The following is an 11,628-nucleotide window of genomic DNA, read 5'->3' as shown; positions in this document are numbered from 1 at the left end:
GTATTTATAGAATGAAATCCTAAAAATCTTCTAGATTCCTAGTATTTCAAAGTAAAATAGAGGTGCGCCTCAAAGGGGCATGCACAATATTCAGTAGAACTTGCAAAAAGCTACCACGAACTCACAGTGACAAAGGTTCAATTTGTCCATCAGCAGTTCTCAACCATCTATAGAACATTTGCCAAGCTAGGTCTCATGATTTAAATCCCTGGAAGAAGTCGCTTTATGGCATGCATAGTAGGGATATCACTAGTGCTTCTTGGAAGGCTTCTATTTTCTCTCCTCCTCCCTCCCAAAAGGGTACCAGTATAAAAAAAAAAAAGTTGTTCAGTTGTTCATATTTTAAGTTCACCCTTTACTGCACAAAACCCTGGAATAGCAGAGGAGTAAAAACCTGTTAGCCTACCACCAAAAGATTAAGTTGGATTTAGTTTCTACGAAAAACCAAAACACACACCTCACTTCTTGGGTTCTTTATTACTTTGTCAAAGACATTTTAATATGATTATTCTGGTATTCTGGTCTAGTATTGGATCACAACCAAAATCTCAGTTTTAAGGAAAAACCCTCATTTTATACTGATTTGAACTGCCAGTGACTTTAAGCACCCAGTTTTAATTTTTCCATTTAATATATGCTCTGCAGTTCTAAAAAGATGAGTTATGTTTTTTTGTTCACATACAAAAAGACAGTCTAACAGATGTAAACTATTTATTGAATATTTGCCACCAATATTGTTAAATACATAATCTTGCAGTTTTCCGCTTTCAAGTTAAAATGTCAGAAACAGAACACCAAATATTTACAATTCTTATAAGGAATGTTACATAATGACACATTAAGGCGTAAATTCTTTTGGCTTATAATTCTGAAAAGAATGATAATAGCAAAAAGTGATGCAAAAAATCTTCGTTGTGAGATTATGATTAAGCTACAATGTTTTACAAAAATATGGTGTAAGATGGCAATAATCCCATTCAAAATCCTGCATTAGGCCCCTAAAGAGGGGCTGATAATTTATACAGTCAACTTTAAAATTTACATATAAAGGTACCCTATTCACCATTGAAAAGTACAACTCTCAACATATACAGTTTTCAGGCCACAGTTTTGAAGGTCTGGAGTATCAAGTTGGTTTGATGAATTAGTCGGTTGGCACTTATGAACACATTTATTGCCCTGGTAGAAAAACAAAGATATTAGTTTATACACTTTTCAAAACTTTGTTCAATAAATACAACATTAAATCAGGGTAACTAAATATACTGGCATCTAGGCAAATTGGAAACATATTGATGTCTTACCATATTGTGATGTACCTGAAGCTTACAGCTGGCAAACAGACTTACTTGCATAGCTAATTCTAGAAAGACTATGTTTATTGGCAGGAACTTAAAAGACTTTGGCTCTCTATTTAGTTTTGTGGTTTTAACTACAAAAAAGAGTAGAGCAAATGATCATTAAATGCCTGTTCTTTTCACTCCATCCCCTGATAATTTCAGAATTTGCAACTCTTTCCTCAAATACCTATTATTTCAATAATCTTTGTTATGAAGGAAGTGTGGGGCCACTGAGGTTTTTGATCTCAGAAGTGACACCTTCTAGCAAGGCTATTTTGTTTAGTGCTGTTCCTTTCTGGTGGGAGCGGGGTAAATGAACATGTAGTTCAGACAGATGTAAATTACAAGGAACACGAGTCTTACCTGGGATTTCTTGCAATATTGATAATACCTAAGGCACTGTAAAGCTTATGCCCACAACACTTGCCACAGCATTCACTTCACACAGGGCTGAACAGAGCTGGTCTCTTTCAGTATGTTTGGGGTAAGTGAACAACACATATCAGCCCTTATAACAAAAATCTTGTCTTATTTTCCCTAATCATACTAGTTTGGCAAACAAGACCTTTTCATTATGTATAAATTTAGTACAAAAGTATACTTACTTTCCATCTTTAAAATAGGTTTTCAGAGTATCACTGAAACTTTTGGAGTATTTTACAAACTCTTTCTTTTGGTGCTCAAGTGCCTAAGAAAACAAAAACACCAAAAAGGTTATAAGATCACAGAGTGTTGGATACAATGAGGGTCTTGACATTAAAGACAGAAGAAAAGAAGCAAACAGTATGTAGATACAGGAATTTTAGGTTTAGGGTGGTTTTGTTTTTTTTTTTTTTTAGTTTTTTTTTTTTTTTGGTATTTACTTATTTTTAAGAAAGACATGCAGAGAAGTCACCCTCTTCTTAAAAAACTGCTAAGAATTAACAAATAATCATGTTAAAGCATTATGGCACTGACCAGTTACGCTATTCATCCTTTGATCAAATGGCTTCCTCTTGTACTATTAAAAACAGCATAGAAAAAAGTTTTCACATACCCTCCGGTTCTGGTATTGGTATTTCTTGAAGACATTATTTACTGTGTCAAGAAGTTCCTTTATTGCACTCGCGATGTCCCTATTTGACAATGAAAAGAGTTGCAATATCAATAAGCTATACTATTTAAATGTTGGAATTTAAACCCCTTCTAACTGCCCTACATCCTATCTGATATTCCTTCTGTAGAAAGACCAAAGACCTAGACAAGTAACATGCCAATTCAAATTAAAAATCAACAAGTTAAGTTCTGTCTATTAATACGGGGCTCTCATTAAAAAAATTCAACTCTATTCACTCATTTATAACCACAGGTCGAGCTCTTTTCCAACAGCAACAGTGTTGCTAGCATCTCCCACAGCATTTAAGCATCCAGATATAAATGCAAAGTTTGAACCCCTCGAACTGCAGAAAAATATATAATACAGTACTTACTTGATTGTCTGAAGAAACCTCACTCTGTCATTGATCTCATCGGGAATCTTACTAAGAATCTGTTTAAGTGCTCGCGCCTTTTCATTCAGATCTTGGAATTCTGGTTCTGGTCTTTCAATCATATATTCTAACAAAAAGGACATATTGAGGAAAAAAAAATGGCATTTTTCAGTAAGTTCCTAGTGGCAGCTAAAAAACACTGCTTCACAAAATGCAGCAGTATTGCCAGGAAGGATTTGAAGGCTGACTGCACAAAAGACAGCCATGACCCCAAACCCACAGTGAACGTTCTGCATTAATAGAAAGACAGCGCAACAATAGCCTTTCTTATTGGAAGTTGGAGATGTTATTTAAAAGAAATGCTGAAGACATTACACTAATTAAATGCAGTATTGAAAGAACTTTAGGCCTACTATACACTGCCCTTCTCTGACAGTGCAACACCTGCTTTTAATTTGAAGCAATCTGCAGAAGGTGAGCTACCTTCCAAAAATTAATTTTCTCTTATTAGTCATGTATGTACCTCCAAAAGATGTATTCAGAAAAACAACTATTCCTATTATTCAGCATGGTAGAAGAAATCTATTAACAGAAAACTTCCTCTGAAAATGGGCATAGAGAAATGTATACTCCTGTTTGGCACTGTAATTAAGAAAACGCTTATTCAACGTAAGAGACCTGATATTACCTTCTACATCATCAGCAGCCATACGCAGGAGAGACTCTGTAAAGTTCACATCCACACTTTTCTTCTCCAGAATTTTCATAATAATGTCCTGTGTGAGACCTGGATTTTCTTTTTCAGCCTGCATCGTGAGAGGATTTATTCTTAAAAATGCAATCAATCATAATATTGCAAGGACAAAAGCAGACTTCCAAGTAATTTTTTTCAGATACCACAGCAATTTGCTAGAAATTTTTTAAAAAGTCTAATGGTTTTAAACTAGCATATGACATTGAAAACTACTCTTCCATTTTTCTTTTCATAAGTAGTTTTGTATAAGCAACTTTTCCAATAAACCCTTCCACTCCCTTCAATTTGAGTAAGAGATATTTCGTAAAGAAATTCTTTGTATTGTTGTATTCCTGTAAACACTTTGCTTTGAAACAAAGACATTGCACATACCAGAATTTGATTCACTTATTCACAGGTGCAACTCCCCCATCTTCCACATGGTATTTTTCAAGTGTGCCTCTTACAAATCACATATGCTCATACATCTTTGAATTGCCTTTTCACAGAAAACTCCTTTTGACTGATGACATATCTAAATTAAGCTAAGCTAGATTCTAACACTGGACATAGTCACACTACCTGTGCTGCTATCGAAAAAATTATTCTGCGTTGAATGAGCGTGTGTGTTTTTAGTGAGCATTACCATTTCCTCCAATATCTCAGTTTCTGTTATTTGCATTCAGCACAGCCCCTTATCACCAGTTGTAAAAAACATTTAACTTGGAAGAGTTCTGAGAGCTGTAGCTATCTAGGTACACTTACATTTAAAGCGGAGAAACAGCAAAGCATTGCTTAGTTGTTACCTTTTGTACTACATACACAAGGTAAGATTCTGTTTAAAATTGCTCAATATGCTTAAATTATTCAGATTCCTACTCATGTGTGCACTCATTTCAAACTTAGTCCACGTGATCATTCACACACTTTTATTTAAGACTACTGATTAAGAAAGATCTAATCTTCAAACACGACGACCCAAGGAAGCACAGTTATTTTGAACTTCACCATATCATTTACCTTTTAAATGACCATTTTTCAATACAAGTAACCTCTCACCTTAATAAAGGCCGCTCTCAGCGTCTGAGCTGCTGACAGATTTACTCTTTCTAGCTGCAATAAAAGTTTAGACCGATTAGCAATTCGAACGTTATCAGAACAAAATAAGTAAAGTACTCATGCCTTGCCTTACACAGCATGATGAAAAAGGTGCTTGGCAGAAGAACTGAGACTGGTCGCATTTGAGATAGAAAGTATGAGGTTTGATCCAAACAAAGGACTTCCTCCCTAAATAATCAGACATGTCACTGGACATACTTTGCTTTTATTCAGCCTTCATCAGAAGTCTGACAGAAGATTTTGAGAGCATCTTGACAGCCTCTGATACTTACAGAAAGACAAGTATCCTATTAAATTATAGCCATTAGCAGTTAAAATACAAATGCATCAAGCTGCTCACAGGTACATGTTAAACTGTACCTTATTTCCTGTCACAGATTGCACTAGTTCCTAATGCTGTGCTAGATCTGTGACCATTAGAGCTGAAATAGCTTCGCAAAAAGCCTCGCAAAAAGTTACGTGCACATTTACAGTGATGAAAGGAAAATAAAGAACACTGAAATGACCATCTGAAAACAAACTGCAGTGTCAAGGAAAAAAATCGAATGTTACCTAGCATTTTTGCTAAAACCCTCTGTAAAAGCTAAGAAAAAAGACCAGGGCCAAGACAACTAGCAACCACTGACAAGCTTGGAATTGTGTTCATGGAAAACAGGGTGAAAGAGTAAGAAAAGCATAGAAAGAAGGCTGTGTTAAACACCTGAAGTTCTCCCCATCAAGCTAAGCTGGCTGTTACTGCCATCAGGTTTCCTGATATAAAAGGATTACTATGTTCTACAACAAAAGCAGAGAGCTTACCTCGTTAAAGACGGGGTACATAACAGCATAGAGTGGCATGGAAACCATAGAAGTGGTCTCTGCTTCATTCTTCATCTCTTCCATTGTCATCCTCATTCAAAGAGCCACTTCTCAAGAAAAATGCTATAGAAGCAAAGAACTCCTCATTCACTGAAACGTTTCTTCTTTTTCCTCGTTGTGCAAGAATATTTGAAGAACTTGAAATATATCGTCCTTATGTCATGAGGAAAAAAAAAGAACAATTATGAGTTAGAATGACTAACAATTTCTAAAAAATGAAAAGCACAGAACGTTATTTTCCGCCCAGAAAGCAGGAATTATTTTATGACATCAGCTTAAGTAAATATAGAATTACTACTTCATGCAATTTTAAAGCCCTAATTCTAATTTATTAAGTGAGCAAATATTTTATAGTAACATACTACCAGAAAATCTTTACTGCGAGTTCTTACATAATTAATTTTCCTGAAAGTAATTTGATTTGATACACGATTAAAAAAATGGTGAATACTACGCCTTTGTTTTTATATAAGCAAGAGTCTTCAGTCATCTTTCCACTCAGGGTGTGTCCAGGACTATGTTAACTCAATGGAAAATTATTGTTCCAGTAACCGAACCCAGGTTTTGGAAGTTCTCCACCCAGTCTAGCTCATCATACACCCAACACAGAGTGATCACTGCTCAGACCCAGGAATTAAGTGGAAAAAAGGAAGGTAACCCTGCACTTCATAAGCAATCTCTCCAACAGTCTACATTTTTTGTTCAACAAGTCAAGATTTTGAGAATATTTTATATAAAATAATGGAGCTTAAAGACTTAACATCCAAAATAGAAATAAAGATGCACAAAATTTTATTTTATTTTATTTTTTTTAGATTTGCTCGGTATTTAACATGCTAGAGGAGTTTTTCCATCCCCAAGAACCTTTAGACATCTGGCATCTGTACGTTCAAGTACTGGATTTTATTGATACTTTAGTGAGAAATGAATAAAGCAAAATCTTTAAGAAAGAGCAGGAGCTACGACAGTAATCGATACCACTTCCCAATAGCACAAACAGGTCAAAACATGCTAAGATGCTTCTTGGAGCTATGTTCCCACTTTCGTTCCGCACTGGCTAAAAATCTTCTGCATTGAACTATTTAAATAGAAAAACAGATGAACTTTTTGCCCAGGGCAAGTATAAAGTAGTATAGCTGTAATTATAGCTAGGTGAAATTTGTTATTGACTACAGTAAGCACAGGGAGGAACTTGGACGGCTGCAAATATCACACCCGCCTCACCCGAGCGTGGGATTGGGCAGTATGAACATACCCCAAAGTGATAAACCAAGGGAGGAACCGGTCACGTTACAGAAATAGCCGACAGTTGAGAAAATATTATTAGAAGTTAAACATAAATATAGTGACAAGCGACAGCTATTTATACAGACCTTCTGACACGGATTACAGATTGCAAAAATCTCATCTTTATTTCTCTTAGCATTTGAAACTTTTAACGAGACGTACATGAGCAGAGTCCCTTAGCCACAAACAGGGCTTACCCTGACTTCGAATAAAAAGGGGTCTGTGTAGAAACGTTAGCATGAATAGAGCTGCAGAAGGTCAGGGCTCATATTTTCATCACCTACCGGTAGCTGTTTTATTCAAGACCTTGGAAGAATACAAGCGAATATTTGCTATTTCTTAAAAAGTTGATTACGTTTAAAGAACTCGATCCAGAGTTACCCAAATTCATGCAAAGTCTACTCACGGGGGGGACTCGTCTGAACAAGCTTGCCTCCCGAGCACAAGCCCAAGCTGTCCCATCTATTTATTACACTCACTGCCTGCCTGCACCAAGGCCTGTGGCACACGAGGGGCAGGGTGGAGGGCGAGCTGCTTGTTTTGCAGTTTCCTCCTGTGTTTCTGGAAGTTCAGTAAAAATGAACAGTCCAGGAAGATCCTACACAAAAGAGTACCACTGAAGATAGCGTTCATAGACTAATTGGCTGCAAGTTTTTTAACTAAAGCACTGCACTGTCAACATAAAAGTTGTTAAAAACAGGTAAGTGAAGGTTGCTTTAGTCTACCCAAAAGATTTTTGATCATCTGGAGAAGGGCAAAGAAGGACAAAATAACCATTAGATATAATTACCTCGGTTTTATGGGTTATCAGTATCCACAAAGAAAATAAAATACCAACTGAAATGATAGATTTTTATGATGATGAAAACCTCACCGCGGACTATTGTGAAGAACTCATTTTCTCCTGAAGAGCCATAAGCTACTGTTACTCATCCATGGTACGGTTAAACACCCCATATAAAAACAATCAGGCCCCAGCTCCTACCTCCTTACCAGGCACCGACACTCTTCAAACCAAGTAAATAAATCTTGGACGTGTACTAACACAAAGGGTACGAGTGCTGTGACTGAAGACAAGGGGTGGCTTTAAATACATGTACGCACCAAAAGGCTTGAAATCCTTCTGTTGCCAACGTATGAAAATATACGTGGTATCTCAATCGCACCGGCTGCCCCTTACCCCAGGATCTTTCCTCTGACTCACGTGCCAACCCCACACTCCGCCCAGCACGTCCGTTTGCTATTACTGGCCCGCTATCTCTTTGCAGCCAGGACTGCCTTCACACCTTTTAGGGGTAACTTGGATGCGCTGCAGTCTTGGTCAGCCTTAAATGGCAGGGGTAAAGGCTTCCCCCAAAACACATTTGCAGTACAGAGACTGTATGGGTTCTAGTACACCCATGACAAACCAATACCTTCTAAGAGGTCCTGATTACGACCAAATCCTCACGAAAACAGAAGTCAACTCTATCATTTAGGTGAATTATTATTAGATATTCCAGTAGCCTTCAAGATGGCCTGGCTAAAGCCACAGCTTAATGCACATTATCATGCAGCAACCGGGAGCTTTCAGCATTTCTTTTGGTGTCCGATCAAAAGCAGCCATCTGCTTGGCTGCCAGGCTTTATGGCAACACCGTCTCCTAAAAGCGTAACTTCAGCTCACCAGAATCTCAGGTGGTTTTACTTGAGAGGAATTTACACTGCTTCCACCTGCCAACTGTTTTTTTTTCCCTTAGACACTCAAAAAAGCTGGAATACGATCCCATAACAAGATGATCCGTTAGAACAGCACGATAGAGTCACGTGGCTCAGAAAATCCTAGCGAATTGCTATTAGGTGCAAAAAAGGCGTTGTTCAGCCGGCAAGTTTCGTAACAGCTCTGATGGGGGAGACAAGGAGAAGATAGAAGGACACACTGCATGGGAATAGACAGACTGCCAAATATAATTTGCATGTTAGCCTGATTTTTCTTTTTAAACAGTGATCCCACTGATTCAAATGTAGCCTGTTCCCCAGCATATGGGATTAGAAGTCATGCTTCCCACTGCATCAGATGAAATCAACCATCAGAGAGAATACACAGGACAGATACAGTGAATTTAAAGGTGATTTCAACTTGAAAACAATGCTAAGATACCACCTAGTACAGTCCTGTCTGCTTAGTGTTAAAATCATCAAGCACACCAAGCTCTGTTCCCAGAGAAGTACTAGCATGGAGTATACTTTCACTGTCAGTACAAATCTGACATTATAACCTTCACCATTTCGGCACTAAAATACTACCCCAGCTATTCAGCAGTCACGGAGGGGACTGGCACATTTTGACAAGGAACAAGTTCTTGAAGAATTCTGTTATAGACCTATTTCTCCATTCCCATCCAATGACGTTGAAAATCATCCAACTGAACTATGTCGGGGGAAAAAAGCTACATTAAGATAAGCTTCCTGTAAACCAAAAAGGATAAAAAGCAGGAACACCAAATTTCCCCAAACGGACAGGTACTGTGCTAAGTGCCCCAGGTGAAAGCTCGCTTCTCTAACCTGTCACTTACTGACAGACTTTCAGTCAAGCACTAAAGATCATGTAGCAGAAGAACCGAGCTACCTAGTAAGAAAACAACCAGTGAGCACAGCGATCTTTCCCAAACCCACCTCTGCTCACTGGCCAGCGTGAAGACAAGCAAGGGATCTATGAAAGAAAGGCATTTGTTTAGTGTTAGCTTCTGAAAGAATATTTCAAGAGAAGACAGCAGTCTCATGACTGCAACCTTTAAAAACTTTCAAATCAATAGAAACTCTGGCAGGACGTCACTGGTCACTTATGTCATCGGGAGATCCACCTGCACCACCAGTGTTGTCTCTGCTCCATCTGATCTAGATAGAGCCCGGAGAATGTAGAAAATTTTAAGCACCTTTAGATGTTTTTTCTTTAAGAAACGCACTAAAGAGGAAGAATGCCCGAGGCAGCAATCTACCAGAACCATTAATTCAATGGCTGCCGTATGGGTAGAGCCAAGTTACAGCTCTGCTCCCGCTACAGAAAGGTTATCCTTACTGCCAAAAACTTCTGCTCCACTTCTTGTGGTGAGGATTCAAGAAGATCGGGTTAAAGGAAAAGCCTCCAAGACCCCTAAGTTACCAGAACAACTTATTTAAGGTCAGGAAGGGAAAAAGCACTTAACATGATGTCTATCTTGATTTTAAGGGCAAAGGTCTTCATGGCCCTTACGTGTAAAACCAACGGGCACAGCAGAAGGGAGCTTAGATATTTGACTAATTGCAGATGCAAATTTTACAGAAGAGAAAAAATTACAGTGTGTTATTTTAACTATACACCTACCCCTTGCATAGCTGGGTACCTTTAAGTTTCCCTTATTAACCAGTGAAGATGGCAAGAAAATTAGAAAAAGGCACTCTGCTGTACCGGTTCCCTATTCTTCTAATACTTGGCAGTTTGAAGAGGTGACCAAAGGAATATTATCAGAAGATAAGATTGGAGTTTTAAAAGCATCTTTAAATGCCTCTTGCTGGAAGAGGCACGCACTCTTCCAACATCTCCACGCACGTTTAACACACTAACGGCTGGGTTCACTCAGACAAAGCATGACTGCTTATGCATTTTATTATTGTGAGGGCAATTTGTGTGACTAATTCAAGTCACACGAACCACAGTAAACACAAGACGCCTATTTTTAGACTCGCATCAACTCCAAAATAATTCAAGCTTACTCCGAGATCAGGCTGACAATTAATTCGCATTGTGAACTTCAGGATGGAAGTTGCTTAGTCTGCCCTAAAACGTGGTTTTGTGTGCCTACAAGAGAAACTACCTCACCTGGATCGGGCCCCAATTTCAGCAGCTGCCCACTAAGAGCTGTGACACAGAGCAAGCAAAAGGGGACGGAGCTCTGCGTGCGTATAACCACAACAACGTTTTCTTGTTTCTTTTTCAAGTTGTTTTCCTCTTCCTTAGGAATCCGAAAGCAAAGCTAACACGCCGGCTGCGTTACTCCACCAGGCGCTAGGAGACAAGGCACAAACCTCCACACAAACACTCCCCAACGAGCACACAAAGACCAGGGAGCAGCCAGCCCCCCACGCAGGGACCACAGGACCCCAGCTATAACCAGAGGTCCCCATGTCCCTGCCTGGCCGAGCCGCAGGACGGGACCCCCCCCCCCCAACCCCCCACTATCGGGCGGTCCCCACAGAGCGCCGCCGCCCGTCCCCGAGGGGCCGCCCGCTGCTTTCGCCCCCGGGGAGGGCCCGGGACGGCCCTGCCAGCGCCCCCCGCCGCCCGGCAGCGCTGCTGGAGGCAGGAGGAGGGGCTGGGAGCCGGCGGCCGGGCCTAGGCTGCCCGAGGGGCCGGGCAGGGCCCCTCAGGGCCCCCCCCAAGCCGGTGCGGGCCCCCCCGGCCTCTCCCCGCCCGGCCAGGCCCGAGCCGCGCCCGCCGCCTTCCCTCAGCCCTCCGTCGGTCCCCGATTCTGGAAGCAGCGTTACGCTCCTAGCGCGGCGCAGCCCCACGGGCAGAGCCAGGCCCTACGCAAACGCACCGGTGACCCTCGTCCGCCCTCCTTCTCTCCCTCCCTCCCCGCGCTCGGCCCTCAACGGGAGCAGGCCGCAGGGGGCGGCACCTGGACCGTACCTCGGGCGCCCCCCGCCCCGCCGGGCCCACGGAGCTCCCTCCCCGGGGGGGCTTCGCCGCCGCCGCCGGAAGCGCCCGCAAGGAGGAAGCGCCCGCCGCGGTGAGCGCCCAGCAGGCGTTGTCCGGAACTACCGGGCGGCCGCGGGGCCCCTTGGGACTTGTAGTCCGCCGCCCG

The 11,628-nt window shown here is 40.9% G+C and overlaps 1 protein-coding gene across 1 annotated transcript; it reads right to left on the bottom strand.

Moving 5' to 3' along the window:
* Positions 1-461: 461 nt before the first annotated feature.
* PDCD10 (programmed cell death 10) lies at positions 462-11,612 on the bottom strand. The gene is made up of 8 exons (XM_040567092.1): positions 11,454-11,612; positions 5,460-5,672; positions 4,602-4,655; positions 3,498-3,615; positions 2,810-2,936; positions 2,377-2,455; positions 1,946-2,028; positions 462-1,179 (listed from the first exon to the last, which is right to left on the bottom strand). Exons 2-8 carry the CDS (start codon positions 5,553-5,555, stop codon positions 1,098-1,100), a joined length of 639 nt encoding a protein of 212 aa, XP_040423026.1. The 5' UTR covers positions 5,556-5,672; positions 11,454-11,612; the 3' UTR covers positions 462-1,097.
* Between the last annotated feature and the right edge of the window lie 16 nt (positions 11,613-11,628).

This window comes from Cygnus olor, chromosome 9 (genome assembly GCF_009769625.2).
Source record: "Cygnus olor isolate bCygOlo1 chromosome 9, bCygOlo1.pri.v2, whole genome shotgun sequence".
In the NCBI taxonomy this organism is placed as follows: domain Eukaryota; kingdom Metazoa; phylum Chordata; class Aves; order Anseriformes; family Anatidae; genus Cygnus; species Cygnus olor.
This window is presented reverse-complemented; position numbering and strand designations above follow the sequence as displayed.